At 41.6% G+C, this 27,163-nt stretch overlaps 7 protein-coding genes across 7 annotated transcripts; 4 read left to right on the top strand and 3 right to left on the bottom strand.

The window, feature by feature from the left end:
* Nucleotides 1-136: 136 nt before the first annotated feature.
* PAAG_01383 (phospho-2-dehydro-3-deoxyheptonate aldolase) lies at nucleotides 137-1,504 on the top strand (the record flags this gene model as incomplete). Its single annotated transcript, XM_002796329.2, has 3 exons — nucleotides 137-182; nucleotides 252-307; nucleotides 431-1,504. The coding sequence occupies 3 exons, from the start codon at nucleotides 137-139 to the stop codon at nucleotides 1,502-1,504; spliced, it is 1,176 nt and encodes a 391-aa protein (XP_002796375.2).
* A 2,097-nt stretch (nucleotides 1,505-3,601) lies between these two features.
* Nucleotides 3,602-5,098, bottom strand: PAAG_01382 (hypothetical protein; the record flags this gene model as incomplete). The annotated part of the gene is made up of 7 exons (XM_015844334.1): nucleotides 3,602-3,964; nucleotides 4,114-4,216; nucleotides 4,285-4,425; nucleotides 4,500-4,563; nucleotides 4,603-4,650; nucleotides 4,754-4,883; nucleotides 4,949-5,098. The coding sequence occupies 7 exons, from the start codon at nucleotides 5,096-5,098 to the stop codon at nucleotides 3,602-3,604; spliced, it is 999 nt and encodes a 332-aa protein (XP_015701242.1).
* A 146-nt stretch (nucleotides 5,099-5,244) lies between these two features.
* Nucleotides 5,245-5,631, top strand: PAAG_11269 (hypothetical protein; the record flags this gene model as incomplete). The annotated part of the gene is made up of 2 exons (XM_015846946.1): nucleotides 5,245-5,329; nucleotides 5,381-5,631. The coding sequence occupies 2 exons, from the start codon at nucleotides 5,245-5,247 to the stop codon at nucleotides 5,629-5,631; spliced, it is 336 nt and encodes a 111-aa protein (XP_015703368.1).
* Nucleotides 5,632-7,300: 1,669 nt separating this feature from the next.
* On the bottom strand, nucleotides 7,301-8,281 carry PAAG_01381 (hypothetical protein; the record flags this gene model as incomplete). Its single annotated transcript, XM_002796327.2, has 2 exons — nucleotides 7,301-7,776; nucleotides 7,963-8,281. The coding sequence occupies 2 exons, from the start codon at nucleotides 8,279-8,281 to the stop codon at nucleotides 7,301-7,303; spliced, it is 795 nt and encodes a 264-aa protein (XP_002796373.1).
* Nucleotides 8,282-8,721: 440 nt separating this feature from the next.
* On the top strand, nucleotides 8,722-9,643 carry PAAG_01380 (hypothetical protein; the record flags this gene model as incomplete). The annotated part of the gene is made up of 3 exons (XM_015844333.1): nucleotides 8,722-9,140; nucleotides 9,218-9,260; nucleotides 9,389-9,643. 3 exons carry the CDS (start codon nucleotides 8,722-8,724, stop codon nucleotides 9,641-9,643), a joined length of 717 nt encoding a protein of 238 aa, XP_015701241.1.
* Nucleotides 9,644-13,964: 4,321 nt separating this feature from the next.
* Nucleotides 13,965-14,712, bottom strand: PAAG_01379 (hypothetical protein; the record flags this gene model as incomplete). Its single annotated transcript, XM_015844332.1, has 3 exons — nucleotides 13,965-14,164; nucleotides 14,227-14,554; nucleotides 14,626-14,712. 3 exons carry the CDS (start codon nucleotides 14,710-14,712, stop codon nucleotides 13,965-13,967), a joined length of 615 nt encoding a protein of 204 aa, XP_015701240.1.
* Nucleotides 14,713-15,279: 567 nt separating this feature from the next.
* Nucleotides 15,280-17,102, top strand: PAAG_01378 (cytochrome P450 52A3; the record flags this gene model as incomplete). Its single annotated transcript, XM_002796324.1, has 4 exons — nucleotides 15,280-15,556; nucleotides 15,625-16,449; nucleotides 16,555-16,818; nucleotides 16,951-17,102. The coding sequence occupies 4 exons, from the start codon at nucleotides 15,280-15,282 to the stop codon at nucleotides 17,100-17,102; spliced, it is 1,518 nt and encodes a 505-aa protein (XP_002796370.1).
* Nucleotides 17,103-27,163: the final 10,061 nt, after the last annotated feature.

Genomic DNA, 27,163 nt, shown 5'->3' with positions numbered 1-27,163 from the left:
AACGCTACGACGCCAGCTGTGTTTGGTTTCTTTTCTGTGCTCTCAACTAGGTCGTCTGCAGACTTGAAAAAACCCTGCGCAGAGCTAGCTACAACACGCAAATAACCCTTTTTCTATATACATCACCATCCTCACGATGCCGCTCGTCAAGGCTTCTGTCGAAGTCAATGAGGACACCCGGAGTGAGTTGACGACTCTTAAATCTTATCATCGCTTTAAAAACACTCCCATGGAACTAACTGATATGTTAGTCTTGGGATATGACCCTCTCCTCTCCCCCCAGTTCCTCCAGAATGAAATCCGTGCTGTGAGTCACACCTGTTCTGATGCTTACGGCCAATAAAGAGGGTGATATCTGAAGAGATACGAAGATAAGGGGAAGGGAGACAACTTTTTGCAAGATATACATGGCTTCTAACACCCTGTTCAGCCAGCACTAGCCATCAAAACTGTCAAATACAGTCGCCAACAGGTCATTGAAATCATTGAGCAACGGGATGACCGTCTTCTGGTTGTCTGTGGGCCCTGCTCCATCCACGACCCAGATAGCGCCCTAGAATATGGTAGACGACTGAAGACTCTCTCTGACAAGCTCAAGTCGGACCTCTGCATCATCATGCGTGCCTACTTGGAGAAGCCCCGCACCACTGTAGGCTGGAAGGGCCTCATTAACGACCCAGATATTGATGAATCCTACAATATTAACAAGGGCCTGCGTATCTCGAGAAAACTCTACGCTGACCTCAATGGAATGGGTATGCCCATCGCCAGTGAAATGCTGGACACAGTCTCTCCCCAGTACCTCGCAGACCTCATCTCCCTGGGTGCCATTGGCGCCCGAACAACCGAATCCCAGCTCCACCGGGAGCTTGCTTCAGGCCTTAGCTTCCCCGTTGGCTACAAGAATGGCACAGACGGGAACCTCGGGGTCGCTATAGACGCCATTGGGGCAGCTGCACACCCCCACCACTTCCTAGGGGTCACGAAACAGGGACTGGCCGCCATCACCAAGACGAGCGGCAATGAGCATGGCTTCGTGATCCTCCGTGGCGGCACGAAGAGTACCAACTACGACCCAGAGAGCATTAAAGCTGCCCGCCAAGACCTGCGCAAGACGAAGCAACGTGAAATCGTTATGGTGGATTGCTCGCATGGCAACTCGAATAAGAACCATCTCAATCAGCCAAAAGTCGTAAACTGTGTTGCGGACCAGCTGCGGAATGGCGAGAAGGGCATCATTGGCGTCATGATCGAGTCGAACATCTACGAAGGTAACCAGAAGGTGCCGCCCGAGGGACCATCTGGTCTCGTCAAGGGTGTTAGCATAACTGATGCCTGCATCAATTGGGAAATGACCGTCAGTGTGCTCGAGAATCTTGCAGAGGCTGTTCGTGTTCGTAGGTCTGTTCATGGCGCAAAGCAAAATGAAACCACGACTAATTGTACGAATGGTACGAATGGTACTAATGGAATCACTAACGGTCATGTCAATGGGTCCGCTTAAGTATTTTTTTTTCTTTCTTTTTTTTTTTCAGGGATATGAAGACGTTAACTACTTTTTACCATTCGTGAGCAGTTTCTGGTCAATCAACCATCCCTTGCATATATCAGCAGATGCTTAGAATTTTTGAGCATGACAGTATTTCTCATATTTGCAGATTAGTTGACGGACACACTCTCCTGAATATTACTAAATCATGTCTAAATGTTGAGGAGAACAGCATTTTAGAGATTGGATTTGTTCTAAAGAGAGAACAGGAGCAGTAAAGTTACAATGTAAAAGGTCAATTATAGTAAATTACATACAAAATGTAATATTCCTAGATGCAAACAAAGGCTTATAGATAAATCCAAAAATAGAGAGGGGAATCAGAGGAAGAGAAATATCATTTCTTAATGTACTACTGGTACATCAAGAAATGATATGGTATCTGAGTTTTCCCATTACTGCCGCTGCTCCCACTGCTCTACTGCTCCCCCTGTTAAGCTGAATAGTTATTTATTAAGGTATTTAGGCACTGTGCCTGACTTCTCATCTCTTTAATCATTTCATCATAGAGCAGCTATGCAGACTTGATGAAGAGGATGATTTGTGCGCAGACTCTTCCACGTTAGAAGAGGACTTTTGAATAGTTGTCGCCCTTAACATGGAAGTTTCAATATCAAACAAAGGCCTGAATTCCTTATTCCTGGAGATTGAGGATGAAGAATGCATGGAATTAGTCAAGGGAGAGCAGAATATATATGAAATCTCATATATTCTGCCGTTTCATCCAGATGTGGGTCTGTAAAATACAAGGAGTCAGACAGAACCCTTCAGTAATTAATTGAACTGATTAGCATATGATACAGCGGGATGATGCAATATCTGCGAAAAGCTCTCAGATCGAACAAAGGCTCGGTCGCTAGCTAGTTTCCCTCATAGACTACAAAGGTGCTTGGTTTGAAGAAGAGTTAAACATTAGATAACTATTATTAGCCTAAAAAAAATAAAAATAAAAATAAAAAAAATAAAAAAAAAAGGCCCAAAAATGAAAATAGATAATGAAATATCTGCCCGAACGTTAACAGCACGCAGCGCTCGCCGTTAACTTTCCAAGGCTCCCTAGCTCTCATGTTTGAACAAGCCCACCGCTTGTAACTGAGACCTGTATGCAGTCATACCAGAGCTGAGCCGAATCGTTTCGTAAGCAGCGGAGGTGTGGCTGGCGCTGACCTTGTGGCTGGGCGTGCAAACTTTGATGCGGTGAGCGAGACCCCAGGTAGTATTACTGCCAATTTACCCCTGACAAAGTCATTTTTTAATAATAATATAGGCTTGGAGTAAAGGGGAGATATCAACCTCGATTATATCTTTTCTTTGGGAATTGGAAATAGATGGAGTGGAGAGGAGCGGGATGGGTTGGTGTTTCGGATATTCTGGGTCCAGATGACGGGATGTAATAAAAAATGTGAAGAAAAATTATGACATTCATTAGGGTTCTGCCTGGAAATAGTTAACCACGAGATATTAAAAAGCAAATAGAATGGAACAAAAAAACCCGGCGTAGAGATCGGCCATCATCTTTTGGTTCTATAGGTTTCCCGTGCCGCTTTCTTAGCCTTCAACTCCTTCTTTCCTCGAGATAGTACTAGGTGAATTATACAGCGGTCATAAAATATCTAATTTTTTCCTTCGATTTTTCATATCGGCAGGCATTATTGCTATTCCATGTAAATGGTGGATTGCGTGTCTGGCGTGAAGAACAACGGATATTATTTTTACCGCACATTTCCAGGAACGGCTTCGCATCATGCATGGGACTTGAAGGGGCTTGAGCGTCGACGGAAGAGGCAAGTTTCGTGTAATTGCTAAAATTCTTAAACAAATGATAGGCGCAACTTTTCTTTTTGCCATTTCGAATGGCTGTGCATTCCGCTTGAATTTTCTGTCGTACCGCAGCAAATAAAGATTTGCCAAGGGGCGAGAGTCCCCCCCCCCCCCCCCCCCCCAAAAAAAAAAAAAAAAAAAAGGAAAAAAAAGGAAAAACAATGTTGCTCCGTTCTCCTATCCATTCAATGGTTTTCTGGCGATGCAAAAGGAGCTACATGAATATATCAGTCAGCGTTCTTCATCAGAATTATTTGCAAGGTAGACGACGTACAAATGAGTGTAAAGATGCATTTTGTTAGTCCGTAGCTCGGCTTTCACGCCATTCAACAAACTTCGCACTTCTTCTTCATGCCAGCCTCCGCCACGGGTAAACAGGGCAACAGAATAACTGTCGAGTGCAAAATCCAAAAGCTGAGCCATAAAATAGGCCCCACGACGTTTTAAGTTCCTGTCTCTTGGCCATGTCCCGGCAGGCACAATCTTCTCCGACGTATCAACGTCGACGAAGCCTGCATTGTATGCCCATCCGCGGAATTCTGGGAAAACGTCGAAGTGAAAACCGCATTTTTTAGCAAGTCGCTGGTGTTCTTTCTGCAGTGGTTGTTAATAACTGAGTTTCCCCTTTTTTCCTTTTTGCTTGTATGCAGAGTTTTAGACAAGGGTGGTTGAAATGAGCCTTGATATGACAGATAAGAAATTATGATATGATTGGATTCATGTGCACTAGACCATAAACTCACCATCCATTTTTTACAAAGAGATTCTTCTGGGAAACTTCCATCATCACAGCAAAGTTGTGTGCGTGCCTCAGACAATTCAATCTGGCCACCAGGTCGGATCACTCTTCAGAAAATATCAATCAGTCATGAAGCTCAATGAAAGGGAAGGGTATGCACGGTGGATAAACTCACTTATAGCATTGAGATAGAAGCTGAGGCCAGTCAGGTATGCTGCCCCCTAAGCAACGAATATGTATGAAGTCAACGGACGATTCAGGAAACGTCCACTCTTGTAGAGCGTCATCCACTATGAATTCAACATTATCCGGTATTCTTCATTCGCGGGAGACAAGTCAGTTACGTGATCCACTATTGATTGCTTAGTTCATTGGATTTTTGAAGCTCACCCTCCGGGTTGTATGGGAGAGAGGTCTGTTCCGATGACATGAGCACCAGGGTAAATCTCCGCCACTGCATCGAAGTATTAGCATATAATATTCGATGATATACGCGTCAACCGGAGGGGAGACTTGCTATCCATCGCCCATATACCGGTCCCTGGCGTGAAGAGTGTTAGCTTATAGAAGGTTACATATCCACACCGAGGGCGCTGATTCGATGCTAGAGTAGTGATATGGGTTGGAAGGATTTTAGAACGTACCCGTTCCGATATCCAATATTCTCTGGGGATTCTCTAGTTTTGTATAACAAAGGTCCCCATCTAGCGTCAATCGGAATATGTGGTGAAGGAAATCGAGACGTTCTTGCTCACGTTCATCGTTCGGCAGTAACTGGTAATCACTTCATGTCAGTATAGTGACAACCCATCCACAGCTTCAGGCAGGCTTCTACGAACATATTTCACGCCTTGCGAAGTATACCGTCGCCCGTTTTGGTATATGTAATTAGGGAGTGTCGAGGCTATAGAATCGTAGTCGGTGTAAACTGTGCTATCTGTCTCGTCGGATGCTGCATCGAGCTGAATAGGTGAATTCGGTGTGAGCATGGTTGAAACACTGATTAATCACTCAACGCTGTAGAGGTTGCGATTACCGACTTCAGGCTCTATGGCAAGTTGCGCACTCCCTGTCGCCATCTGGGAAAGAGTATCTTCAGTTTCAGGAAAATCCAGCCGTTGATAAATCAACAAGCATGTCCACGCTCAGTGACGGCCTAATCAAGAACCTGATCCAAGGCAAAGCCACTCGACCAGTTACCGAAGCGACTGTTGTCAATGGTGGATGGGAATCCAAACTATGATTCTATAAACCGTCCCAAAATCTGGTAGAGGGCGAAGTTTGGCACATACGGTTGGTGGATGAGTGGAAAATCACGACGGGAATTTGCAACCACAAGAAGATTGACAGAGCGGGGATCTCGTCACAGAAAATAGCATTGACTGGTTCGATGACACCCAGTCTGAGAAAAATGACGCTAAAACCGATTATCCCTGAGATAAACCCCCTGTTAGCCGGCCTTGGAAGGCATCCACAGCTCGCCCAAACGCCACAATCACATTACCAGCAAGCTCCAAACTGAGATGTTTCCGCTGCAGCGCGCTGCAGCAGCTGGCGCACCAACAGTATGGATAATCCCGAATCTTTCTAGGGCAGCCCGAAGGAGGGAGGGAGAGGGAGGGATAGGAAATGAATCATAGTTATGCTGAGACCAGTATCTGCGTTATGATTGTAACATGCTAATTCACTCGTTGACTTGCCGCGATGCCGATTAATAGAATATTATTATGGGCTTTGTGCATGGGCTGCTTCGTTTTCGTTAAAAGGTACTTTGTGCGGAGTAGTTTAGCAACGTTGGGCGTAACCCGCCCTGCGTACTCCGAACAATTGGATTTTCAAAAAAGAACGAGCCGCTGACTGGCTCATCGGCTATTCCATGCTTCTGCAGAGAGATCAGAGCCAAATCAGCGGTGAGTTGGCCGCACTAGCCTGGTAACAATGACATATCCCCTTAGCTCGATCTCCATATTGTTCTCCATTCCAAAGCCCACCGACAATTCGTCCTCTCCCTTCTAGAATGTTGCCGTTGGCGCCAACCGGTGTTCTAATTGGCTATCAAATGCAGACGTCCCAGTCCTTCGGGCGTGATTAAATCTGGAGAACCCCTCTTCACCCACCGGGCTATGGAGTTTTGTGACACGCTAACAAACTCGCGCCCGCGGCCAACCAGGACCGTGGGAATTTGCCTCGCTCTTCTGGGGACTTGGAGGGGGGATTGCGGCGTTATGGTAGTGAACAGTCAGCAGTGGTTCTCTGCCCCTGTATTATTGTATGAACAAATTAACTCTTGCATATGAGTTAACAAAAAGAAGACTCAACTCCATGCGATCTGCGTACGAGTTTCAATCATGCATAGCACTCGACTTGGAAAGTTGATCAGCTGCATTACTGGTTGCGGGATACCACACTCCGGCCCTGGTATATTTTCGTTGGCAAGCAAACATTATCATATCCTTCAGATGGTTTTGACCCCTGCATTTCATTCTGCACGTTAGTTATGTTGGTAGAGCATGCAAACGAGGTTGCAAAAATGACGTTGGAAAGGTCAAACCGTCCTCGTGCTGGGTTTGGGTTTATCCAGGATTCTCCAAAGGTTGTATCCAAGGTTGTATCAAAGGTTGTTTGCGTTTGACGAACCTTAACATCAATGAGAACTTCTAAAATGCGGTGCTATTGTTGTTCTCTAGGGCGTTGGGCCTCAAAAAGGTTATTGTTCTGCTGCTTATAATAAACTCGCCTGTAGCGCTTTCACATCTGCCTATATTCACCTGATATGTGAGGCGAGCTACGAAGCTCTGGGGTCAAACAGTCACTTCACCACAAACCAGGCCACAAAGAGGATGCAAGAATAGATTGAATCGTGGTTGTACCACTTGTCTGATTTTTATTAAACTGTTGTTCTGTATATATTGCGAGACGATGGATGAGAGATGTGATGGTACACAATAGAGGGGAAACGAGTTCGATATACGCCAAAGACTCCTGAAAATGGCCACAACAATGCTGGTAAAATGCACAGTGAAAAATCTCCGGCCAATGGGTCCAAAGAGAAACGAGAAGGTAAGGGATAAAGTATACGTTCACGGAGGGCAAGGAAAATGAGAGAAACTCCCAGCTACTCGTTTTGCGATTTAGGGCGTCTGAAATTGATGACCAGGGAAGATCGCGCTGGAACGAGCTTGCCACCGTATTTACCGTCCCGTTATCCAGCTCACCCAGCTTCGTTTCGGTTCGTTAGGTCCTCCATCTGTCTTTTGATCCATTTGGCCCAGTCCACCTGGGTTAGGTCCCTGTTCAAATGTGGGACCATTTTCCGTTCTCTTGGCATTCACGGCTTCGAGGATGCTCGGTCTCGCAGTCGGGATTTCGTCACTCCCTTTCAGGTCACCATTTGCACCATCTTCCATTTTCAATCCTCCAAATAGCCACTCTTTTCCCTTATAAAACAAGCTTTCCTTCTTCAATTCTTCTTTCCTCCTTATTTCCTCTTCCGCAAGCTTTTCCTGTTCGAGTAATCTGAGCTGGTCGGGCGTGGGATTGCCTGCGATGTATGCCTTCCTTGCGTCCAAGAGCTTTTGCAATTCTTTATCAATCCACAGTTGTCGTTGCCGGCGATTGTAAATGATCAACGATGTGGCAGAGTAGATTGTGAGAGCAGCAGCAATACCTAAATTCAAAATGTAAAGACACATTAGCACTCTTTCAATAAGAAATCGGAAATAAAATCCATAGAGAAAAGCAACTACAACATATCCCCTTTTTATATGCTAGCCGCGCTAAACTAAAAACGTTATGCAACATTGGAAATACTTCCGCATTGGGGGGATTCGGAGATACGGGGATTAAACCATACCAGACGCAGCTATGAGAGTATACACCGTAATTTTATGCGCACGATCAGCCCATATCCGCCCCTTCACCATAAGCCGATCCAACGGGGTGAAGGTCTTCGCGTACCGTGCGGCCCGGGCCTCAGCACGTAGTCGCTCAACCTTTTGTTTGGGAGTCTCCCGTTTCGCGCCCTCGGGGTTCGGGTTCGGTCGGGCCATATTAGATGGACCGCTTCCCGCTCCCGCCCATCGTGAGGATGGCGAACTGGTCGCTGCTGGTTTCGAGTAAGCATATGGGCCTGTGGCTGTGAAGCGGGTTGCGTCCGCTGCGGAACGAGACATGGCTGCTCAAGGAGCTGAGGTTAGGTCAATTGGCTGTTCGCGACAGAGTACGGGGTCTCCAAAACACTACAGGCAATACAAGCCCCGAAAGGACTGTATCTGTCAGCAAGGAAAATAAGAACCGAAGGCAGAGCTGTTTTGGGCCTGTCGTTGACGTTGCCTGATGCGCTGTTGTTTGGTTAGGGAAGTTTTTTATGATGCAAAAAGCAACTGGATGCCAAGACCCGACACCTGACCAGGGCTAGCACCGGCTCCTTCAAACTGTCAACCTCCTCACAACAACCAGGTTAACGTGCGAGAGAGCCCCACATTAGTCATTAGAGATAAAGATATAGATACAGATTACGACTCTTGGTGGTGGAGCAGTAATCGAAAAAGGCCCGTTCTATTTAGCCTCTTCATCCAAGGGATTGTCGTCAAGAAGATCCCCATCGCATGTCATGGCAGCACCCTCAAACAATGCTATCCCAGATCTCGCCTCAGTTCTCAAGACGCTTTCGGCGTACGTTCCACCTGTTCCCAACCAATCCGGGCCTCCCTTGAACTCAGCGATTCAGGTCTCGAGTCAGAATTTGTATTCTAGAGCAGCTCCTATTTCTATCCATGAAACTCAAGCACAAACCCCTCAGCATGTAGACCCAACAGCGATCCTACCTGACCCGTCCACCATAATAGTCTGGCAAGCAGCCTTGAAATATGTCATGAAAACCGTGGCTCACAATGAGACTATTCAGTCCAAGATTAGGAGGCTGATTCGTTCACAGCATGACCATGAGAAACAGTGGTGGGAGGGCAGGATAGCATTGGTAGCAAAACAAGAGGGCCGGGCAGCAAAGAAGAAACAGATTAATGAGGTCTTGTAAGTTGAGATTCCTAATCCGTTCCGCCCAACTAGAATGATGCTTCGTGGAATCATTGATTAACACTCATTCCTAGACGATCGATAGGCGGGGTGGTTGCAAACGACTCTGACGGTCCAGTATGTTATTCTCCATTTGACATGCTTAAACACCGAATCTATTTCTGTCAAATTGCATGCCTAAATAACTGCGCCTTGTGGTTTATTCCAGCAAGTCATTGTGCTGACATGGGTCTGCTTACCTCTAGACCCCTGAAGAGGATAAACTCGAGCTTGAAACTTATGACAGAAAGGTATACAAAGCACTGACAAGCATGTCAAATGCTCTAGACGCAGAGCTTCGCGCTCTTGGTATACCATTCTTCACTACCCAGCGCGGACTACTTGTTTTACCATCCGATCCAGCTTCGGGTACGGAGTCAAGTGGCCGCCTTACTCCCGATGAACTCAAGAATCTTCGGCTGCGAATGCTGCAACTCTTGGAGGATCTTTGTATGGATTGATATTTTGGATAACGTAGAGAAGTCGCGGTCTTTAGCATGAATCCTATGGATCCTCGAACAATAGCGTGGTTCTAAACGGAAGACGATGCGCCTGACCAACTTGACTGATGAAACATGAAGGTCCCATCTTAGATATATTCACATCATCTCCTAATCCACTACCTCCTAATGGCGAGTCGGAGGAGCCACTGATAGCTTCGGGGAAAAGAAACTTGGTCATATAAGCTACAATCCGTCTACCCCGTTCGGCCTAGCTTTATCGTACTTCTCAATGTCTCTTAACCTTGAGTGGGACTGTGAATGTGGCACAAATATGTCCAATTTCTCCCCTTGCGCTTCCTCATTTACACGAGAATGGCGTCATGCGCATTTGCAACGAGACCTTGGGCATTCTTCCAACAGTAAGTTTTGCATGCGATGTTAATACTCTCTCACGTTGAGAAGGCGAATTTCTGACCATCTTCATGATATCTACTTTTGGGCAGATAAAGGAAGGAAAATAGAAGTATTAACTCTATCATTGTATAGTCCCATGCTAGGGAAATATGACCATCTTCTTGCATACTCATGTTTTGATGGGATTCGCATCCTACAAGCCTAAGTATCTATCCTTCTCTTCTTCACTCACACGCACTCACTCACCCTCACCGCCCCCCCCACCACCACCTCTCTCTCACACACACACACACACTTTATCGTTCCGCGTCGTCTTTCCCCCCTTCTTTTGTTTACGACAGTTGAAACACCAAAACAGAGAAGACACTGTCATATCCTGCTCTCCTTGGATAAGGAAATGAGCCGATTGGAAAGCATCGTGACTAGTTTGTTCTCGGCGAAAAATATGCGACGATTAGCCAGCACAAAACAAGAAGCCATTGGACCATCTCATTTTCTTGAGTTTCCGGTAAAGGGGTGAATAACAAGTCTCTCTCATGACAGGTTACAAGATTTCCGCAGAGTTTGGGTACCTATAATGCTATTCGTATCCCTTCGAAGGCATAGTGTGTTCTTATCGAGACAAAGGGGGTTCCTGAAGCTTGACTTAAAGTTGGGACCCGACGAAGCGCCTTCTTAAAACATAACAGATCCATTGTTTGATTTTAAGTTGGCCAACGTTTGAAGCATAAACGATACAAATTTAAAGGATGAAAGCATGCCACACTAAATTCTACAATGCATGTTTTGTGTCTCCGCGTCCTGGCTTTCAACTTCCGCATCGAGAGAGTAGATCTCCCTTGTTTAACCCAACTAGCTAACCAGGTTGGAAGATTGGTTTGCTGCCTCATGAATGTTGCTTCAAGAAAAACTGCAATGGAGCGACATATCTTTCTCTCATGGAACAAAGTTTCGTTCCATATCCTAAGTTTTGCCTTCAAGGAAAATCTTATGCCTGATAAAAGATCATCCCGCTTCATTCATGCTACGATATTGTCTCCTGGAGGTCAAAAACCCAAAACTCAGGATAACATACGAACAGAATATACACACCTCATTGCTATTTACTAGCCATGATAAATCATGTTATTTTCTACTCAACTCATACAACTCTACGGTCTCGAAAGAAAACATTTCTTAGATCCTCAGAATCACGCTTCCATCTTCATATTTACAAGATTTAATATCAGCACTCCAAAATAATCGAAAGGCCGAAGGAAAAGCAACCGACCATTCAAGCAACCGTGGAAATGACAAGGCAACGTGATCAGAAAAGACTCCCTCGCTGGCAGCACACAATCATGTACTTACGGATTGTGGCCCACAACTCTAGCAGTCTCAGCCGCTGATCCATCTAACTGATACACAAAACCAGTGGCTCTATTCGCATCAACATGGGTGGGAGCTAAAGTGAACGACCCAAATGGCACTCTGGAGTGGCTGCTCTTAAGCTATGCGATGTCGGTCAATGCGGTAAAATAGTTCACATATCCGGTTCATGCTGGCTCGAAGGCTAATGATTTCGCGAAAGTTATTTATCAGTTGAAACGGGACCAGTGTAAATTTGCGGGTAAGAATGGCGGGGTCGGCATTGGATGTAAGTTGTTTTTGCCTTGTTGTGCTCTCTTCTTCTCCTCTCAATTGCATCTCCCTCCCTCCATAATGAACATTTCCCAGAGGTACTGTAATATGTTGTCAATATATATCCTGAACCACCACCTTGCAGTCTTGCGGTCTTAAAAGACCTTTGTCTCGCGCGTGCGCTTCCACCATTGGTTTTCAATGAGATGTTGAAATCGATGGAATACAAATACTATGAAGAGAAGGGTGAGCAGCCCACAAAACTGCCATTATTTCCTGGTTTTTTCATGTAGAGTGCGCGAGTGGATGCGAGCGGTTACACTTCGCTCTATGGGAATGGTTTTATGGAGTTGTTCAATAGGCGGGCCTTAATACTTCGTTTTCCATGAACACATATAGACGGGTTCTGTGCATGTCATTATTTTTTAAGGCAATATATGTTAGCAGGACATATCTTTCACTCGCAAGGCTTTACTTTTTCTTCCATTTCGATTCCCCCTTTCTACTCCCGCTGTCCCCAGAGCCCAAGGCAAGCACGTTCATATTCCCTTACGGTCAAAGAGCGCATAAGCTGCCTGCATGGTGCCCACCCTGCTACTTGCGGACAACCCTTACCGATCCTCTGCTTGCGCTTTTACTATTGTTTATCAATGTTCTCTAAATGCGTCTTAACCATTTCAATACCAAACTATCATTCACTCTCTCAGTTGTCATTTCTTGCATCTGCCCTCCCAACTCCCCAATACTGATGATAATTAGTGGAACAAGCAGCAGTTGTGTTTGATAGCATTTCCTCTGTCCCGGCCCACAAACTGATGATGTATTTTTTTTTGGCTAGCCATTTCATCTTTAGCTAGGTGGTTCCCCCATTCACTCATTTCTGTCAATCGGGGGCTGCACATTTGTCAAGTCCGGGCAGTGAGGTAACTAACAACGCGAAACTGTGCCTCACCACGGGCCCGGTCAATCGAGTGAGAGGCACCTGAAATCCTAGCATATTCACAAATAGTATTTCTACCGCTCTTCACTATTCTGATAAGTTAACCGATGATATATGAAGGCAAACTCGCCAGACCAACATGGATCTCGACAGGATTCTATATTACTCGTCATGGAATGTCAGTCGGAGTTGTAGCGCCGCAATGGTTACAATACGTTAGAAATGGGATAGAAACACCTGCCACCACGACAGAGATGAAGTGCATTTTTTCAATGCAGTTGACTACCCGCCAGTTTCCAACTATCTATCTTAACTAAAAATTCTCATTACTGGCTCATATGGGAACTGAACGAAGAGATGCTTAGGCTTCAACACCTGAGAGAAAGGAAAGGATGGTGGAATTGAAGTTGAGATGAAAACGAAGCCGAAGAAATACAAATCGAATGAAATATTAAAAATGAAAAAGACAAAAAAAAAAAAAAAAAACCCCAAGCCCCTTCGCGTACCCAAGATGGGTGGTGTTGTGAATTTCTGAATTGCATTATTGTATTCAACGCAGCGTGAAATGAGCCGAAGTAAAAATTGAGATAATATTTAACTTTTAAATCAAAGGCAGTAACTAGTGTGGAGAAAGAAAAGGGAAGAAAGGGAAAATCAGCAGCGCAAAAAATATGTCCTCAGTACTCCATCAATCGAATCTGTTTAATGATCCCTGTCCTCTGCCGCCAAAAGGGAAGATTTGAGAAGGCAGTTAATTATCATGTTTTCCGTTTGGCGGAAGACTCGCCTCGATATTGAGTCCGGGACAGCATTTCGTTGCCCTCGTTGTCATGTTTCATCTCCATAATGACGGTCGGAGTATTACTCTAAAAAGTTGCTTGATAAATCATGAGAGTATCCCATTTCGGCGCCATGGTAATTGATGACCACTGATAATGAAAGCCTCTCTTTGTTCATTACATCGTAGAATACTCAGCAAGTCACTAAAAGACGAACTGGGTCGACTCCAGATCTTCTACTTCAGATGCCGAAGCTTAATAAAGGAAATTGTGGGTAATTAATCAACATTTTGATGTTGGGGTTTTCCGTGATCGAAACAAAGTTTTGCAGGTAATGTTAGTTACTGTTGGCTTAAAGTTGTTTTTTCATGACCCAATGAAATCTGGCGAGAAGCCATCTGGCGGCACCGTTTTGCGATGCATTATCCTTGAACATGGATTACAATATCGTGAAATATTGCATAGCGGCACCGAGGCAAGGAATGGAGTGGCACAAAGACACCATAATGTTGCTCGTTGATCCAACTGCGATTAAACACAGCCCCCGCCAATGCAGTCTGAAACAAATCCTCATAGAAAAGCCTGGCTACGGTGCAGCCGAGATAGGGCCAGGATTAACGATCTGTGAATCCCAGCAACTAGATCTTAGCGTCACCATACCGTGGTCAAACACTTTAATCTCCGCATAACTCTTACCCTGGACGCTGGGCCTCCGATTCCGTAAAGAACCAGCAAAAATAAGCCCCAAGACTTCGAAATCGACTCCTGAGGAACCCTTAAAATAATCTTTGTCTTGTCAAAGCTCAAGTTGACTCTGACGAATAACAGCTCTTGTAATACCAACCTACACATATTGGCTTCTAGCGGACAGCCTAGCGACTGGGCCCTGGAATCTCGCAACTCGGCGTGCGGGTTGACTTTCACCCCGCGGCTGAGGGCATATGGGGCAGACTCATGGGAACAGGACCCGCCGAGGGCCTGGTAGTATCCGAGGATTTCCATGTGAATCATTTTATATGGAGCTTTTGGACCATGGAGGTGCTCGCCATGTTGTCGCCAGAGGGTTAAAGTGGCGCTGGCTGGGTGGTTGCGAGGGCGTTTAAGGAGCACAGCGCAGTAGAAATGCCCAACCAGGGGCACGCAGGCGACCCAGGCGAGAGCCAAAAAGCTTGGAATCTGTGGAATTGTTACGTGGATTTGCTGGGCTGGAGAATTCAGCCGTTCCCCGCATTGCGCATGGGATATACTGTAGTATTTTGACGACTCCGTGGACTCCGTAGACGATCAACAATCACTGAGCCTAGGCATCTCGACTCATGGTTGGGCTGTCCCATCCTTCACCCGAAGATCCATCCCATCACCAAGCATGCTAACCAATACCGGGTCGCATCCTGTGAGCACTACTGGCCGTGGAATCTCGGAAATACGGGATGAATTCCTCTTCCCTTTTTTTTTTTTTGGTCTCTGTTTTATGAAAGAAAGCACCAAGCCCATCCGCTATCAAACCCTCTTTGTTGGAGCTTTGTCGTTTGGGTAGAAATATATATATTTCTTGGGATATCTGCATGTATCCCGCTAGGATATTCCCAGCTTCACATGGAGGATCTCGTGGCAAAACTTCTTCCCCCATCAACGGCGACGGTGAATCTTTAACTGAACGGTTGTTAACGAAGTAAGTCACTCCCCTACCTCCTCATTTCCTTTTACATCTGTTGATGCCGATTGATCACTTCTGGTTATTCACTGTAGGTCTTTGTTCTCTGATTTGATATGAATGCTTTCTTACCTAGTAAGTGTCGCAGAATATATATTAGTGGGACAACTTGTAGTTGAGGGAGCGACATCGAGACAACAGCCAGAAAGATCGAATAGCCCTAGAACTCGTCATACTTACATCCGCAATGCTGTCACTGATACATCTCCTCCTGGGAGGCTTGGGATTCCTCGGTCTTTATCAAGTATATTTTTACTTGACTGTGGGTGCTGGTCGCCGTATGTTGGCAAAAGAACATGGTTGTAAACCACCTCCGGCATATCCGCACAGAGATCCCATCCTTGGCCTGGATCTAGCTCTGAAGGTCAAGGCTCATAAGAAGACCAACACCATCCTTGAAGAGCTCCAAAAGCGCCATCACCTATACGGGAATACTTACTCACTCAATAGTCTAGGGACGCCGGGTTAGTGATTTTCTGCTTCATATGCGGAGTCTAGGGTTCCTATCTTCATAAGACTAACTTAATTTTAGCGATTTCTACCTGCGAGCCCGATAACATTAAAACCGTGCTGTCTCTTAAATTCGCAGATTATGAAATCAACCACGTCAGGAAGAAGGGCTTCCACAGTGTTTTCGGATGGGGCATATTCACCACAGACGGCCCTCAATGGGAGCACTCGAGAACTATGTTGCGGCCAAATTTCAACCGTTCCCAGGTTGCTGACCTGGTTACCTTTGAAGCTCACATAAAGGATCTTGTCAACACCATCCCGACAGATGGATCTACTGTTGACCTGCAACCACTTTTCTTCGACCTCACGTTAGACACGGCAACCGAATTTTTGTTTGGAGAATCAGCCAATACTTTGCAGAAAAACAACAAGTCCCTTGAAGGTGAAAACTTCGGTGAAGCTTTCACATACTGCACGACAGAAATTGGGAATTCCTTGAGATTTGGACTTCTTGATAGATATTTCAAAACCGACAAGCGATTTGTTACGGATGAGAAACTCATCCATGATTTTGCCGATCGATATGTAATGAAAGCTCTCGAGCATCACATGAACGAGAAGCAAGGACGGCTTCCCGTGCAAGAAAAGGGGCGCCGTTATATTTTCCTGCATGAACTGGTTAAGCAGACTCAAGATCCCCTAGCCCTCCGCTCTGAAACCTTGAACATTTTACTTGCTGGCCGTGACACTACAGCGAGTCTATTGGCGAATGTCTGGAACATAATCTCCAAACGAGCCGATGTGTGGAACAAATTGCAGATGGAAGTTGAGCAGCTGGATGGAAAGAAGCCCACATTCGAAGAAATGAAAAATATGAAATATCTTCGCTATGTTCTTAACGAAAGTGAGCTGACAAAAGAGAAAAAGAAAATGTTCCTTGGACATTGTTTCAACCTCTCTGTTAGTCCCTATTAATAGCGTAACTTCTACTGACATCTTTAAAATCCAGCCCTGCGCCTCTGGCCTGTCGTTCCAGTCAATTCACGTACTGCAATCTGTGATACTATCCTCCCACGGGGTGGTGGACCAGACGGATCGCACCCCATCCTTGTCAAAAAGGGTACCTCACTCGGCTACAGCGTCTATACCATGCAGAGACGCAAGGACATTTACGGACCCGATGCTTCTGAATTCAAACCCGAGAGATGGGAGACCTTCAGACCTGGGTGGGAGTATCTACCCTTTAATGGTGGGCCGCGGATTTGTCTTGGTCGTAAGTTTTTACTTACATTGCCTTACATTCTCTTTTCCCTTTGTGAAACTATTCCCCGGCCAAATCCCAAGATTTATAAAATACGGTTGAAGTATCTAACCAAAATATCTCCCCGTTCATTAAAACAATCAGAACAATTCGCACTCGCGGAAGCTTCGTACACCACAATCCGCCTTATGCAGCACTTCCGCACCATTGAGTCGCGTGACCCTGAACCGTGGAGGGAGTGGATTACAATAACATGCGCCAGTCACCATGGTGCTAAAGTTGCGCTGAAACCGTGAAATGATTAGGGGCTTCTGAAGGTTTTATCATTGATGTTACTTCTTTTTTCTCCTGATTTCTTTTTTCCTGGCGTTTTTATAATGTGTAGTTGATGCGTGGTGCTTGCAACTGGCAATTGATTCAAAACAGAAATTTATGAATTCATGTCCTGTATAGTTTTATAATGATAGTTTATGCATTGGCAGGAAGACTTGAGTTTGAGTTGGTGATGATTTAGATATGAATATATATGTACTGTAAATAACAGCACCAAATTCTTGCATATTTATATATATATATATATATCTTAAATCTGTTTACTGAGTAAATTACTACTTTTATGCCTCGATAATATGAGATGGCAGCATCTCTACTAAAATACCTCCTCTAGAATCTGTCCACAGTGTAAAATCCACCACATTCAATCAAAAGCGCGGCAATTTAACCAATTTGTTAAAATGGCTTGTTAACATGAAGAATCTATTCAATTAGCTATTAACAGTCTAGAAAATAGTCTTTATTACTCTGTACAAGCAGCAGCAATAGTATTTAACATCTTTAGAAGCATTTTCTATAATCAAATGACTGATTCAAGCCTGTCAGTCATGTCTTTTAGCAATGATTAAGCTTTGAACAGAAAGAAGTTCTAATTAAATGAATATTTAATGAAGTTTTGAAAAGCCCATCTTCTCTCACATATATTTTTGAGAAATGATTACTTATATTTTAAGGATAAATAAGGTAAAAAATGAAATGTTATAATTTTTAAATATTATTATAAAGTCTCATTTTGTATTGACAAAAGAATTCCGTGATAAAGTAATTTAGAGAATAAAATTTAAACAAATTTAGCATTATATAATTTAATTATTTAATAATACAAATATACTTTACTTAATTTTCTTGCTTTTCATATTGAAGAGCACTCATTATACTTACTACAGTCTGATATATTATCAATTAAAGATAAATAAAATGAATATCAGTCTGCTAGCAACTGTAACATCTCTGTATAATATTTAAATATAATATACAGTATTGTTTTATAGTTATATTATATTCATATAATTACAATGAAGAGAAAATAAAGTATTATAGCTGCCAGCTAGCTGTTTTACATAAATATAAAATTAATAGTGATGTAAGTAGATGACATTGAGATGAAAAGTCAACACTGCCATCATGTACTGCTACCGAGCCTCTATCACTAGCAAGCTTCACCTGTAGCTGAGGGGTAAGGTTAAGCCGAACGGGAGTGCCGTAAGCTTGATAACTAGGACAGGGGGTAGTGCCACTATCACAAGTAGTAAGGACATCAATTAGAGGATCCTTATAACCAATGATAGCTACAGCTAGGGGGTCAGGTGTGCGTAGGGCTTGAGTGAGATGGGCACCTGAGAGGGTGTAGAGTTAGGTGGTCAAAGCTATGACAAGTATAGGAGTGGGGATGTATCAGATAAACACAGACACAATGTGGGTAGGGTGGAGTAGAGATCAGGTAGATGAATGGAAAATATAAAATTGATCATTGATCAAGAAGATAGGTCTCTTGATCCTAGGGGTAATGAGCATGTTTATATACATGATGGAAACCTCTTGATAGATCTGACAGCCCATGGTATATAGTCATATCAGCCTACCAATCTACTACCCAGTAGACTTGGTAATGTCTGATAGATAGTCATACCAATCTATCAATCTATCAATCATGTGATCATCTCTTTAGGTTAGTCCTGGAACCCAGGGTTATTCTGTCTGAAACTCTAGTTCCTTTATCCTCTGCAATTCTTATCCAATGATCCCTGGGAGTCTCCTGTTGGTTCACAACATGTACGCTGTCTGATAAGAAGCTGAATGAGTAGACTTGACTAGTTAAGAAAGCAGATAAGTTTATATCTCAGAACTGAAGAGAAATCTAAGTGATCAAAGATATGAATGACTAGGTAAAGATTTATATATATCTTCAGTAACTCTGATATATTGAGAATGAATCACTGATATAAGAGGCTGAACCCCTAGATTCACTCTGGCTGGCTGACTCAGCCTAGTCATTGTTTGCATGTGCGCATGTGATCATGCTATGTGAGCTTGCTTAAGCTTGAGTTCTTATCTCATTCTTTTCTTCCCTTTCCCAAGCAATTCGTCCTTGTTATATAGGAGGACCAGTCTCTAGTTCTTAGAGCTTAATCCTCTACATTATGAATTGCTTCACTCCTTTCATTGATAGGCCACTGAAAGTCTTAATTCTGTATCATGAAGCTTAGCAAATGTGCTGACATATAACAGACTATTGAGAGTCTTAAATCCTGCATCATAAAGTTCAATGATAGCACTGATATATGAATAGACTGGGTTAGCAATCATGCTAACAAATGAATGAGCAACATTGAAAACATCTAGCTGAATGAGATAAAGTAGCAGACTTGTATAACAAATACACAAATGAATCAATATGAAGTAATAAGCAAGGACACTCTCAGCAGCTATGAACAACAATGAATGATCTTTCTTCAACAGCAGGAACAGGTCCAGTGTGAGAACAGAGATTTAATAGTAGCTCAGCAAGCTGAAATAGCTAATCTATGACAAGCTTTGAACATCTCAACATCAACTCTTTCTCAATCAAACTCACAATCACTCATTGCAGTCAGAAGATCAAAGATCAAGCTACTGAACTGCAAGAAGTATGATGATTCTAATCTGAAGCACTACCCTCAGTGAGAGCTAAAGCTTCAATCAAAACTTAAGATTGATGAGAAAGCTTTAGATAATAATGAGAAATGTGCTTGATATGTGTACTCAAGACTGAAAGAAATGGCAGCAGCTCAAATTTACCCCTGAGTTGAGAGTAATAAAAACAAGATCAACTTCATAATAGAGAGCTTACTGAAGCAGATATGCATGCTCTTTAGTGATTCTGCATAATAAGAAAAGGCTATGCAAAAGCTCAACAATCTATGACAGAGTAGAAGAGCTCTCTTTGACTTTCTGTCTGAATTTAATCAGCTACTGCTGGAAGCTGGTGATTATAGATAAGATGATCATATTAAAAAGAGATATTTAAAATTCACCCTAAGCATAGAGCTGAGGGAAAGCATGATGAATGTAAGAGAATCATCTGTCTATGAGAATTACTGCAAGGAGCTTAGATTAGTTGATCATCAACTCTCTGAGCTTAAGACTTTAAGACAGTAGTCTAAATGTTGTGAGGACAGATCTTCTTCAGATCATACAACATCTAATTCACACTCTCTACTTCATTATGCTGTTCTTGATCAATAAAACCAGTCTCAAGCTTCCACTGATGATCTAATAAATCTCTCTTCTGATGCTATGATTCTAAGCACCTGCTACATCAAATTGATAAATCAGACAGAGGTTAATTAATGAAGAGAGCAAGGCCTGTGCCTGAGATGCAAAGCTGAAGATCATATGATTAATAGCTGCTTATTCAAATCTCTCAGATACTCTACCACCTCTATGATAGCTAAGGTGATCCCTAAGCCAGTACTGAATGATGATGATATGAATATGAGTGAGGATTTGAGAAAAAAAGTAGCTCCAATTAAAAGATACTGAAAGAAGTGAAATAAGAAGCTTATAAAGAAGCAATGGAGAAGATTTAAATCTAAGATGACATTCAAATCCTTCACTGTCAATGCTATAATAGATAATACCTTTTCAACTAAAGCAATAATAGACAGTAGATGTAATGTCTATAGTCTTATTTCTCAATTCTATGTTAACAAGCATAAGCTTCTGTGCATTGAAATTCTCTCTGTTAAAATGACTGGCTTTGAAGACTCCATAAGACTCTCCACAAGCATAGTGACTGGCATTCAAATTGATATAGATGATCATATAACTAAATAGATCTTTCTTTATATGATGAATGAATTATATAGTCATAATATGTATCTAGATGACCCCTGGCTGGCCCAGCAAAAGATGACCATGATCCCTCATTAAAGAATTGTGAGATTTGAAGAGAGTAGCATAGAAATAGAGCCTAGTTCAAATGCAAAAGCTGATGTGATTCCCATCTCTGCCATAAGCTTCTCTAGGCTTGTGAGCACTTGAGAGAAGTGAAACATCAAGATCTTCACTGTTAGTTTGGCTGACATTCAAAAGACTCTAGAAGTGAAATCAAAGATTGACTCTAGAGAAAAGCTGTCTGAACATTATCATGAGTTTTTGAATGTATTTGATAAGAAAGCTGCCAACACTCTATCCCCACTTCATAGCTCAGATAGAGATCATGAAATTGAACTGATTAAAAAGACTGATGATAGTGCAGAACAACCCCTTGAAGCTCATTATATAATATATCTTGAGAGAAACTACTGACTTTGTGAAAGACTCTTACAGATTATGTAGATAAGAATTTTATTAAAGTGAGCTATAAGGGGTTGAACCCCTAGATTTACTCTGGCTGGCTGACTCAGCCTAGCCATCATTCGCACGTGCGCACGTGATCGTGCTACGCGAGCTTGCTTAAGCTCGAGTTCTCATCTCATTCTTTTCTTCCCTTTCTCAAGCAATTCATCCTTGTTATATAGGAGGACTAGCCTCTAGTTCTTAGAGCTTAACCCTTTACATGAGCAACTCTTCTGCAGCCACCTCTGTACTATTCACAAAGAAGCCTGGGGGTGAAGTAAGATTCTGTGTGAACTATCAAGCTATTAATAAAATCACTCAAAAGAATTGATATTCTCTATTTTTAATCAGTAAGACTCTACAGCAAATTGAACAGACTAAATGATTCACTAAGCTGGACATTATTGCAGCTTTTCACAAGATTTGAATCATGGAAGGTGATGAGTAGATGACAGCCTTTAGAATCAAATACAGACTATTTGAGTAATTGATTACATCCTTTGATTTGGCCAATGCTCCAAGTACATTTCAAAAATATATCAACTGAGCATTACATAGATATCTGGACAACTTCTGCTCAGTCTATTTAGATGACATCTTGATATTTTTCTCAAGAAGCTTACAGGAGCATTATGAACATGTACAAAAGATACTTATGTGTCTATAGAAAGCAGGCCTGCAGGCAGACATCAGAAAGAGTGAGTTTGAGTTGAACAGTACAAAATATCTTGAATTCATCATTGAAGCAGACAAGGGTATACAAATGAATTCAGAGAAGATTAAAGCTGTTTTGAAATGAGTGACACCTACTACTCTTAAGAGTATATGAGAATTTTTAGACTTTGCCAATTTCTATAGATAATTTATCAGAGATTTCTCAAAGATCATGATCTCACTGACAATTCTTACATGCAAGAATGTTCCTTTTTTGTGAATAAGCAAGGCTGAGGAAGCTTTTAAGTGTCTAAAATCAATGTTTATCTCTGCTTCAATTCTGCTTCAATTCAACTCTGACTGTGTGACTATATTGAAAACAGACTTCTCAGATTATATCTCAGAAGAAGTGCTGCTACAATATGATGAGCAGAGCATTTTACACTCATGTGTCTTCTTCTCTTGCAAGCATTCATCCGCAGAATACAACTACAAGATTCATGATAAAAAGTTATTAGCAATAATTAAGTGTTTAAAGAAATGAAATGCTGAGCTACAAAGTGTAAAGAAATTTAAAATTCTCATAAATCATAAGAATCTAGAATACTTCATGACTACACACAGACTAAATAAAAGACAGCTACATTGAATGAATATTCTCTATCAATTCAACTTCAGAATTGATTATTATTCAAAGAAGTTGAATATTGAATCAGACACTTTATCACAAAGAGAGCAGAACATGTCACAAAGTGCTGATAATGAGAGAATCAAGCAGAGACAAGCTCAACTATTTAAGTTTAATGTACTGATATCTGGAATAGAATCAAGAATGACTGCTGTCAGTGTGAAATCTGAGATGTCTCTTCAAGCTCAGTGAAATAAGACTTACAAAAATGACAAGATTCTGCAGTGTCTGAAGCAGACTCTTTATGAGAAAAGATTCAGATTTTCTTCTGAACTCAGCATTAAGATCTTCATCTCTGAGTGCTCTTTAAATGAGAACAAGAAGCTTTTCTTTCAAGATTATAATTGAGTGTCAGACTTTGAACCTCTTTAAATTAGATTAGTGCATGAGACTCATGACTCATCTCTTACTGATCATTCTGGGTAAGGGCAAACAGCAGAAGTTCTAAGATATGAGTTTTACTGATCAGGCTATGTCATTGATGTAAGAAGAATGATCAAAAACTGTCATCTTTGCAGATCAAACATCACATGAAGAGATCAATATCAGAGACTGCTTAAGCCTCTCTTCATTTTTGAATGCATGTGGCAGGAGCTTTTTATAGACTTTATTATAAACTTATCAAGCTTTAAAGAATACATGAACATCATGATTATAACAGACAGACTAATCAAGAAAATTATATTAAAAGCAGTTATAAAAACTGATGCAGAGACAGTGACTAGAGTGTTTCTTCACAATATCATCTCTCAACATGACATTTCTAAGACAGTAGTGTTAGATTAAGGATCAGCTTTCACAAGCATATTTTGAACTCAGATGTGTGAGAAATTAAACATTAAGAGATGACTCTTCACAGTCTATCACTCAGAGACTGACAGAGCTACAGAGTGAATGAATCAGACTCTGAAAATCTATCTACATAAGTATATTAGCTTTCAACAGAATGACTGATGTAAATGACTTCCTCTAGCAGAGTTGATCATCAATAATAGAGATGCTGTCTCAACAGACATGAGCTCATTCTTTTTAACACATCTTTTTCACATCTTCTTCATTGATATAGCTGATGCACTCTTCATTGAAACATCATGTAATCTCATTAAGTTTGCAGATGATTATATGAGGAAGACCTGTGAAGTGTTGAAGTGAGCTCAAGTAAAAATGACAAATGCTTAGCAATCTCAAAAGAAATATGTGAATAGACAAAGAGACTCAGCTTCAAGCTTTCAATCTGAAGATAAGGTCTGATTGAGCTTAGAGAACATGAAAACTAATCATCTGTGCAAGAAGCTGAACATGAAATACAATCAATATACTGTGCTAGAAAAGATAGAATCTCATACTTATTGACTAGATGTCTCATCTGACATTCACAATGTCTTTAATGTAAAGCTTCTACATGCTGTGGTGACAGATTCTCTGTCTAGTCAGAGACAAACTGACTAGCAGCCACTCACTATAGAGATCTCAGAAGGACCTGAGTTTGAGATTGAAGAAATTCAGAATGAACAAACCTACTGAAGAAAAAAGCAATATCTTGTTAAATGAGTAAATTGAACTGAGCCTACATGAAATGATGCAAGTCTCCTACAAGAAGTGAAGGTCTTGAACACTTGAGAGGCCTCTCAGCAGGCAAAAGTAGATGTAAAGAGAGCTTTAAATAGTTGTAAAGGCCTGCAACAAAGAGGGAGAAGAAGGGTATTATAAGAGATTGAACCTCTAGATTTGCTCTGACTGGCTGACTCAGCCTAGTCATCATTCACATGTGTGTACATGATTGTGCTACGTGAGCTTGCTTAAGCTCAAGTTTTCATCTCATTCTTTTCTTCCCTTTCTCAAGCAATTTGTCCTTGTTATATAGAAGGACTAGCCTCTAGTTCTTAGAGCTTAATCCTTTACAGTTGCAGGTCTTTATGACTATTTAAAGCTCTCTTTACATCTAATTTTGCCTGCTGAGAGGCCTCTCAAGTGTTCAAAGTCTTCACTTTTTGTAGAAGACTCATGTCATTTCATGTAGACTCAGCTCAACCTACTCATTTAACAAGGTATTGCTTTTTCCTCTGATAGATTCATTCATCTCAAATTTTCTCAATCTCAAACTTAGATCCTTCTAAAATCTCTATAGTGAGTGACTGCCAGTTGATTTGCCTCTGACTAAGCAAGAAATCTGTTGTCACTGCATATAGAAGCTTTATATTAAAAACATTGTGAATGTCAGATGAGACATTCAGTCAGTAAGCATGAGATTTTATCTTTTCTAGCATAGTATATTGATTGTATTTCACATTTAACTTCTTACACAGATGATTAGTTCTCATGTTCTCTAAGCTCAATCAGACCTTATCTCTGAATTGAAAGCTTGAAGCTGAGTCTCTTTATCTATTTATATAATTCTTTTGAGATTGCTGAGCATTTGTCATTTTTATTTGAGCTCACTTCAACACTTCACAGGTCTTCCTCATATAATCATCTGCAAACTTAATGAGATTACATGATATTTCAATGAAGAGTGCATTAGCTATATTAATGAAGAAGATGTGGAAAAGATGTGTTAAAAAGAATGAGCTCATGCCTGTTGAGACAGCATCTCTATTATTAATGATCAGCTCTGCTAGAGGAAGTCATTCACATCAGTCATCCTGTTGAAAGCTAATGTACTTGTGTAGATAGATTTTCAGAGTCTGATTCATTCACTCTGTAGCTCTGTCAGTCTCTGAGTGATAGACTGTGAAGAGTCATCTCTTAATATTTAATTTCTCACATATCTAAGTTCAAAACATGCTTGTGAAAGCTGACCCTTGATCTGACACTATCATCTTAAAAATGCCATGTTGAGGAATGATGTTGTGAAGGAACACTCTAGTCACTGTCTTCACATCAGTTTTCTTAACTGCTTTTAATATAATCTCCTTGATCAGTCTGTTCATTATAATCATGATGTTCATGTATTCTTTAGAGCTTGATAAGTTCACAATAAAGTTCATGAAAAGCTTCTGCCACATATGTTCAGAAATGAGAAGAGGCTTAAGCAGTTTCTGACATCAATCTCTTCATGCAGTGTTTGATCTGCAAAGATGACAGTTTCTGATCATTCTTCTCACATCAGCAGCATAGCCTGATCAGTAGAACTCACATCTTAGAACTTCTGTTATTTGCTCTCATCTGGGATGACTGGTAAGAGATGAGTCATGAGCCTCATGCACTAATCTGATTTGAAGAGGTTTGAAGTCTGGCACTCACTTACAATCTTGAAAGAGAAGCTCTCTGTTCTCATTTAAAGAGCACTCAGAGATAGAGATCTTAATGCTGAGTTCAGAAGAAAATCTGAATCTTCTCTCACAAAGAATTTGCTCCAGACACTGCAGAATCTTGTCATTTTTTTGAATCTCATTTCACTGAGCTTGAAGAGACATCTCAGATTTCACACTGGCAGCAGTCACTATTGATTTCATTTCAGATGCCAGTACATTAAACTTAAGTAGTTGAGCTTGTCTCTGCTTGATTCTCTCATCATCAGTGCTCTGTGGCATGTTCTGCTCTCTTCATGATAAAGCATCTGATTCAGCATTCAACTTCTCTGACTGGTAATCAATTCTGAAGTTGAATCAATAGAGAATATCCATTCAACATAGCTGTCTTTTATTTAGTCTGTGTGTAATCATGAAGTATTCTAGATTCTTATGATCTATAAGGATCTTGAATTTCTTTATACTTTGTAGCTCAGCATTTCATTTCTTTAAACACTTAATTATTGCTAATAACTTTTTATCATGAATCTTGTAGTTGTATTCTGCAGATGAATGCTTGCAAGAGAAGAAGACACATGAGTGTAGAATGCTCTGCTCATCATATTGTAGCAGCACTTCTTCTGAGATATAATCTGAGAAGTCTATTTTCAATATAGTCTCACAGTCAGAGTTGAATTGAAGCAGAATTGAAGCAGAGATAAACATTGATTTTAGACACTTAAAAGCTTTCTCAGTCTTGCTTATTCACAATAAAGGAACATTCTTGCATGTAAGAATTGTTAGTGAGATCATGATCTTTGAGAAATCTCTGATAAATTATCTATAGAAATTGACAAAGTCTAAAAATTCTCATATACTTTTAAGAGTAGTAGATGTCACTCATTTCAAAACAGCTTTAATCTTCTCTGAATTCATTTGTATACCCTTGCCTGCTTCAATGATGAATTCAAGATATTTTGTACTGTTCATCTCAAACTCACTCTTTCTAATGTCTGCCTGTAGGCCTGCTTCCTATAGATGCATAAGCATTTTTTGTACATGCTCACAATGCTCTCATAAGCTTCTTGAGAAAAATATCAAGATGTCATCTAAATAGACTGAGCAGAAGTCA

This window comes from Paracoccidioides lutzii, assembly GCF_000150705.2.
Source record: "Paracoccidioides lutzii Pb01 unplaced genomic scaffold supercont2.3, whole genome shotgun sequence".
Classification (NCBI taxonomy): Eukaryota; Fungi; Ascomycota; class Eurotiomycetes; order Onygenales; family Ajellomycetaceae; genus Paracoccidioides; species Paracoccidioides lutzii.
This window is presented reverse-complemented; position numbering and strand designations above follow the sequence as displayed.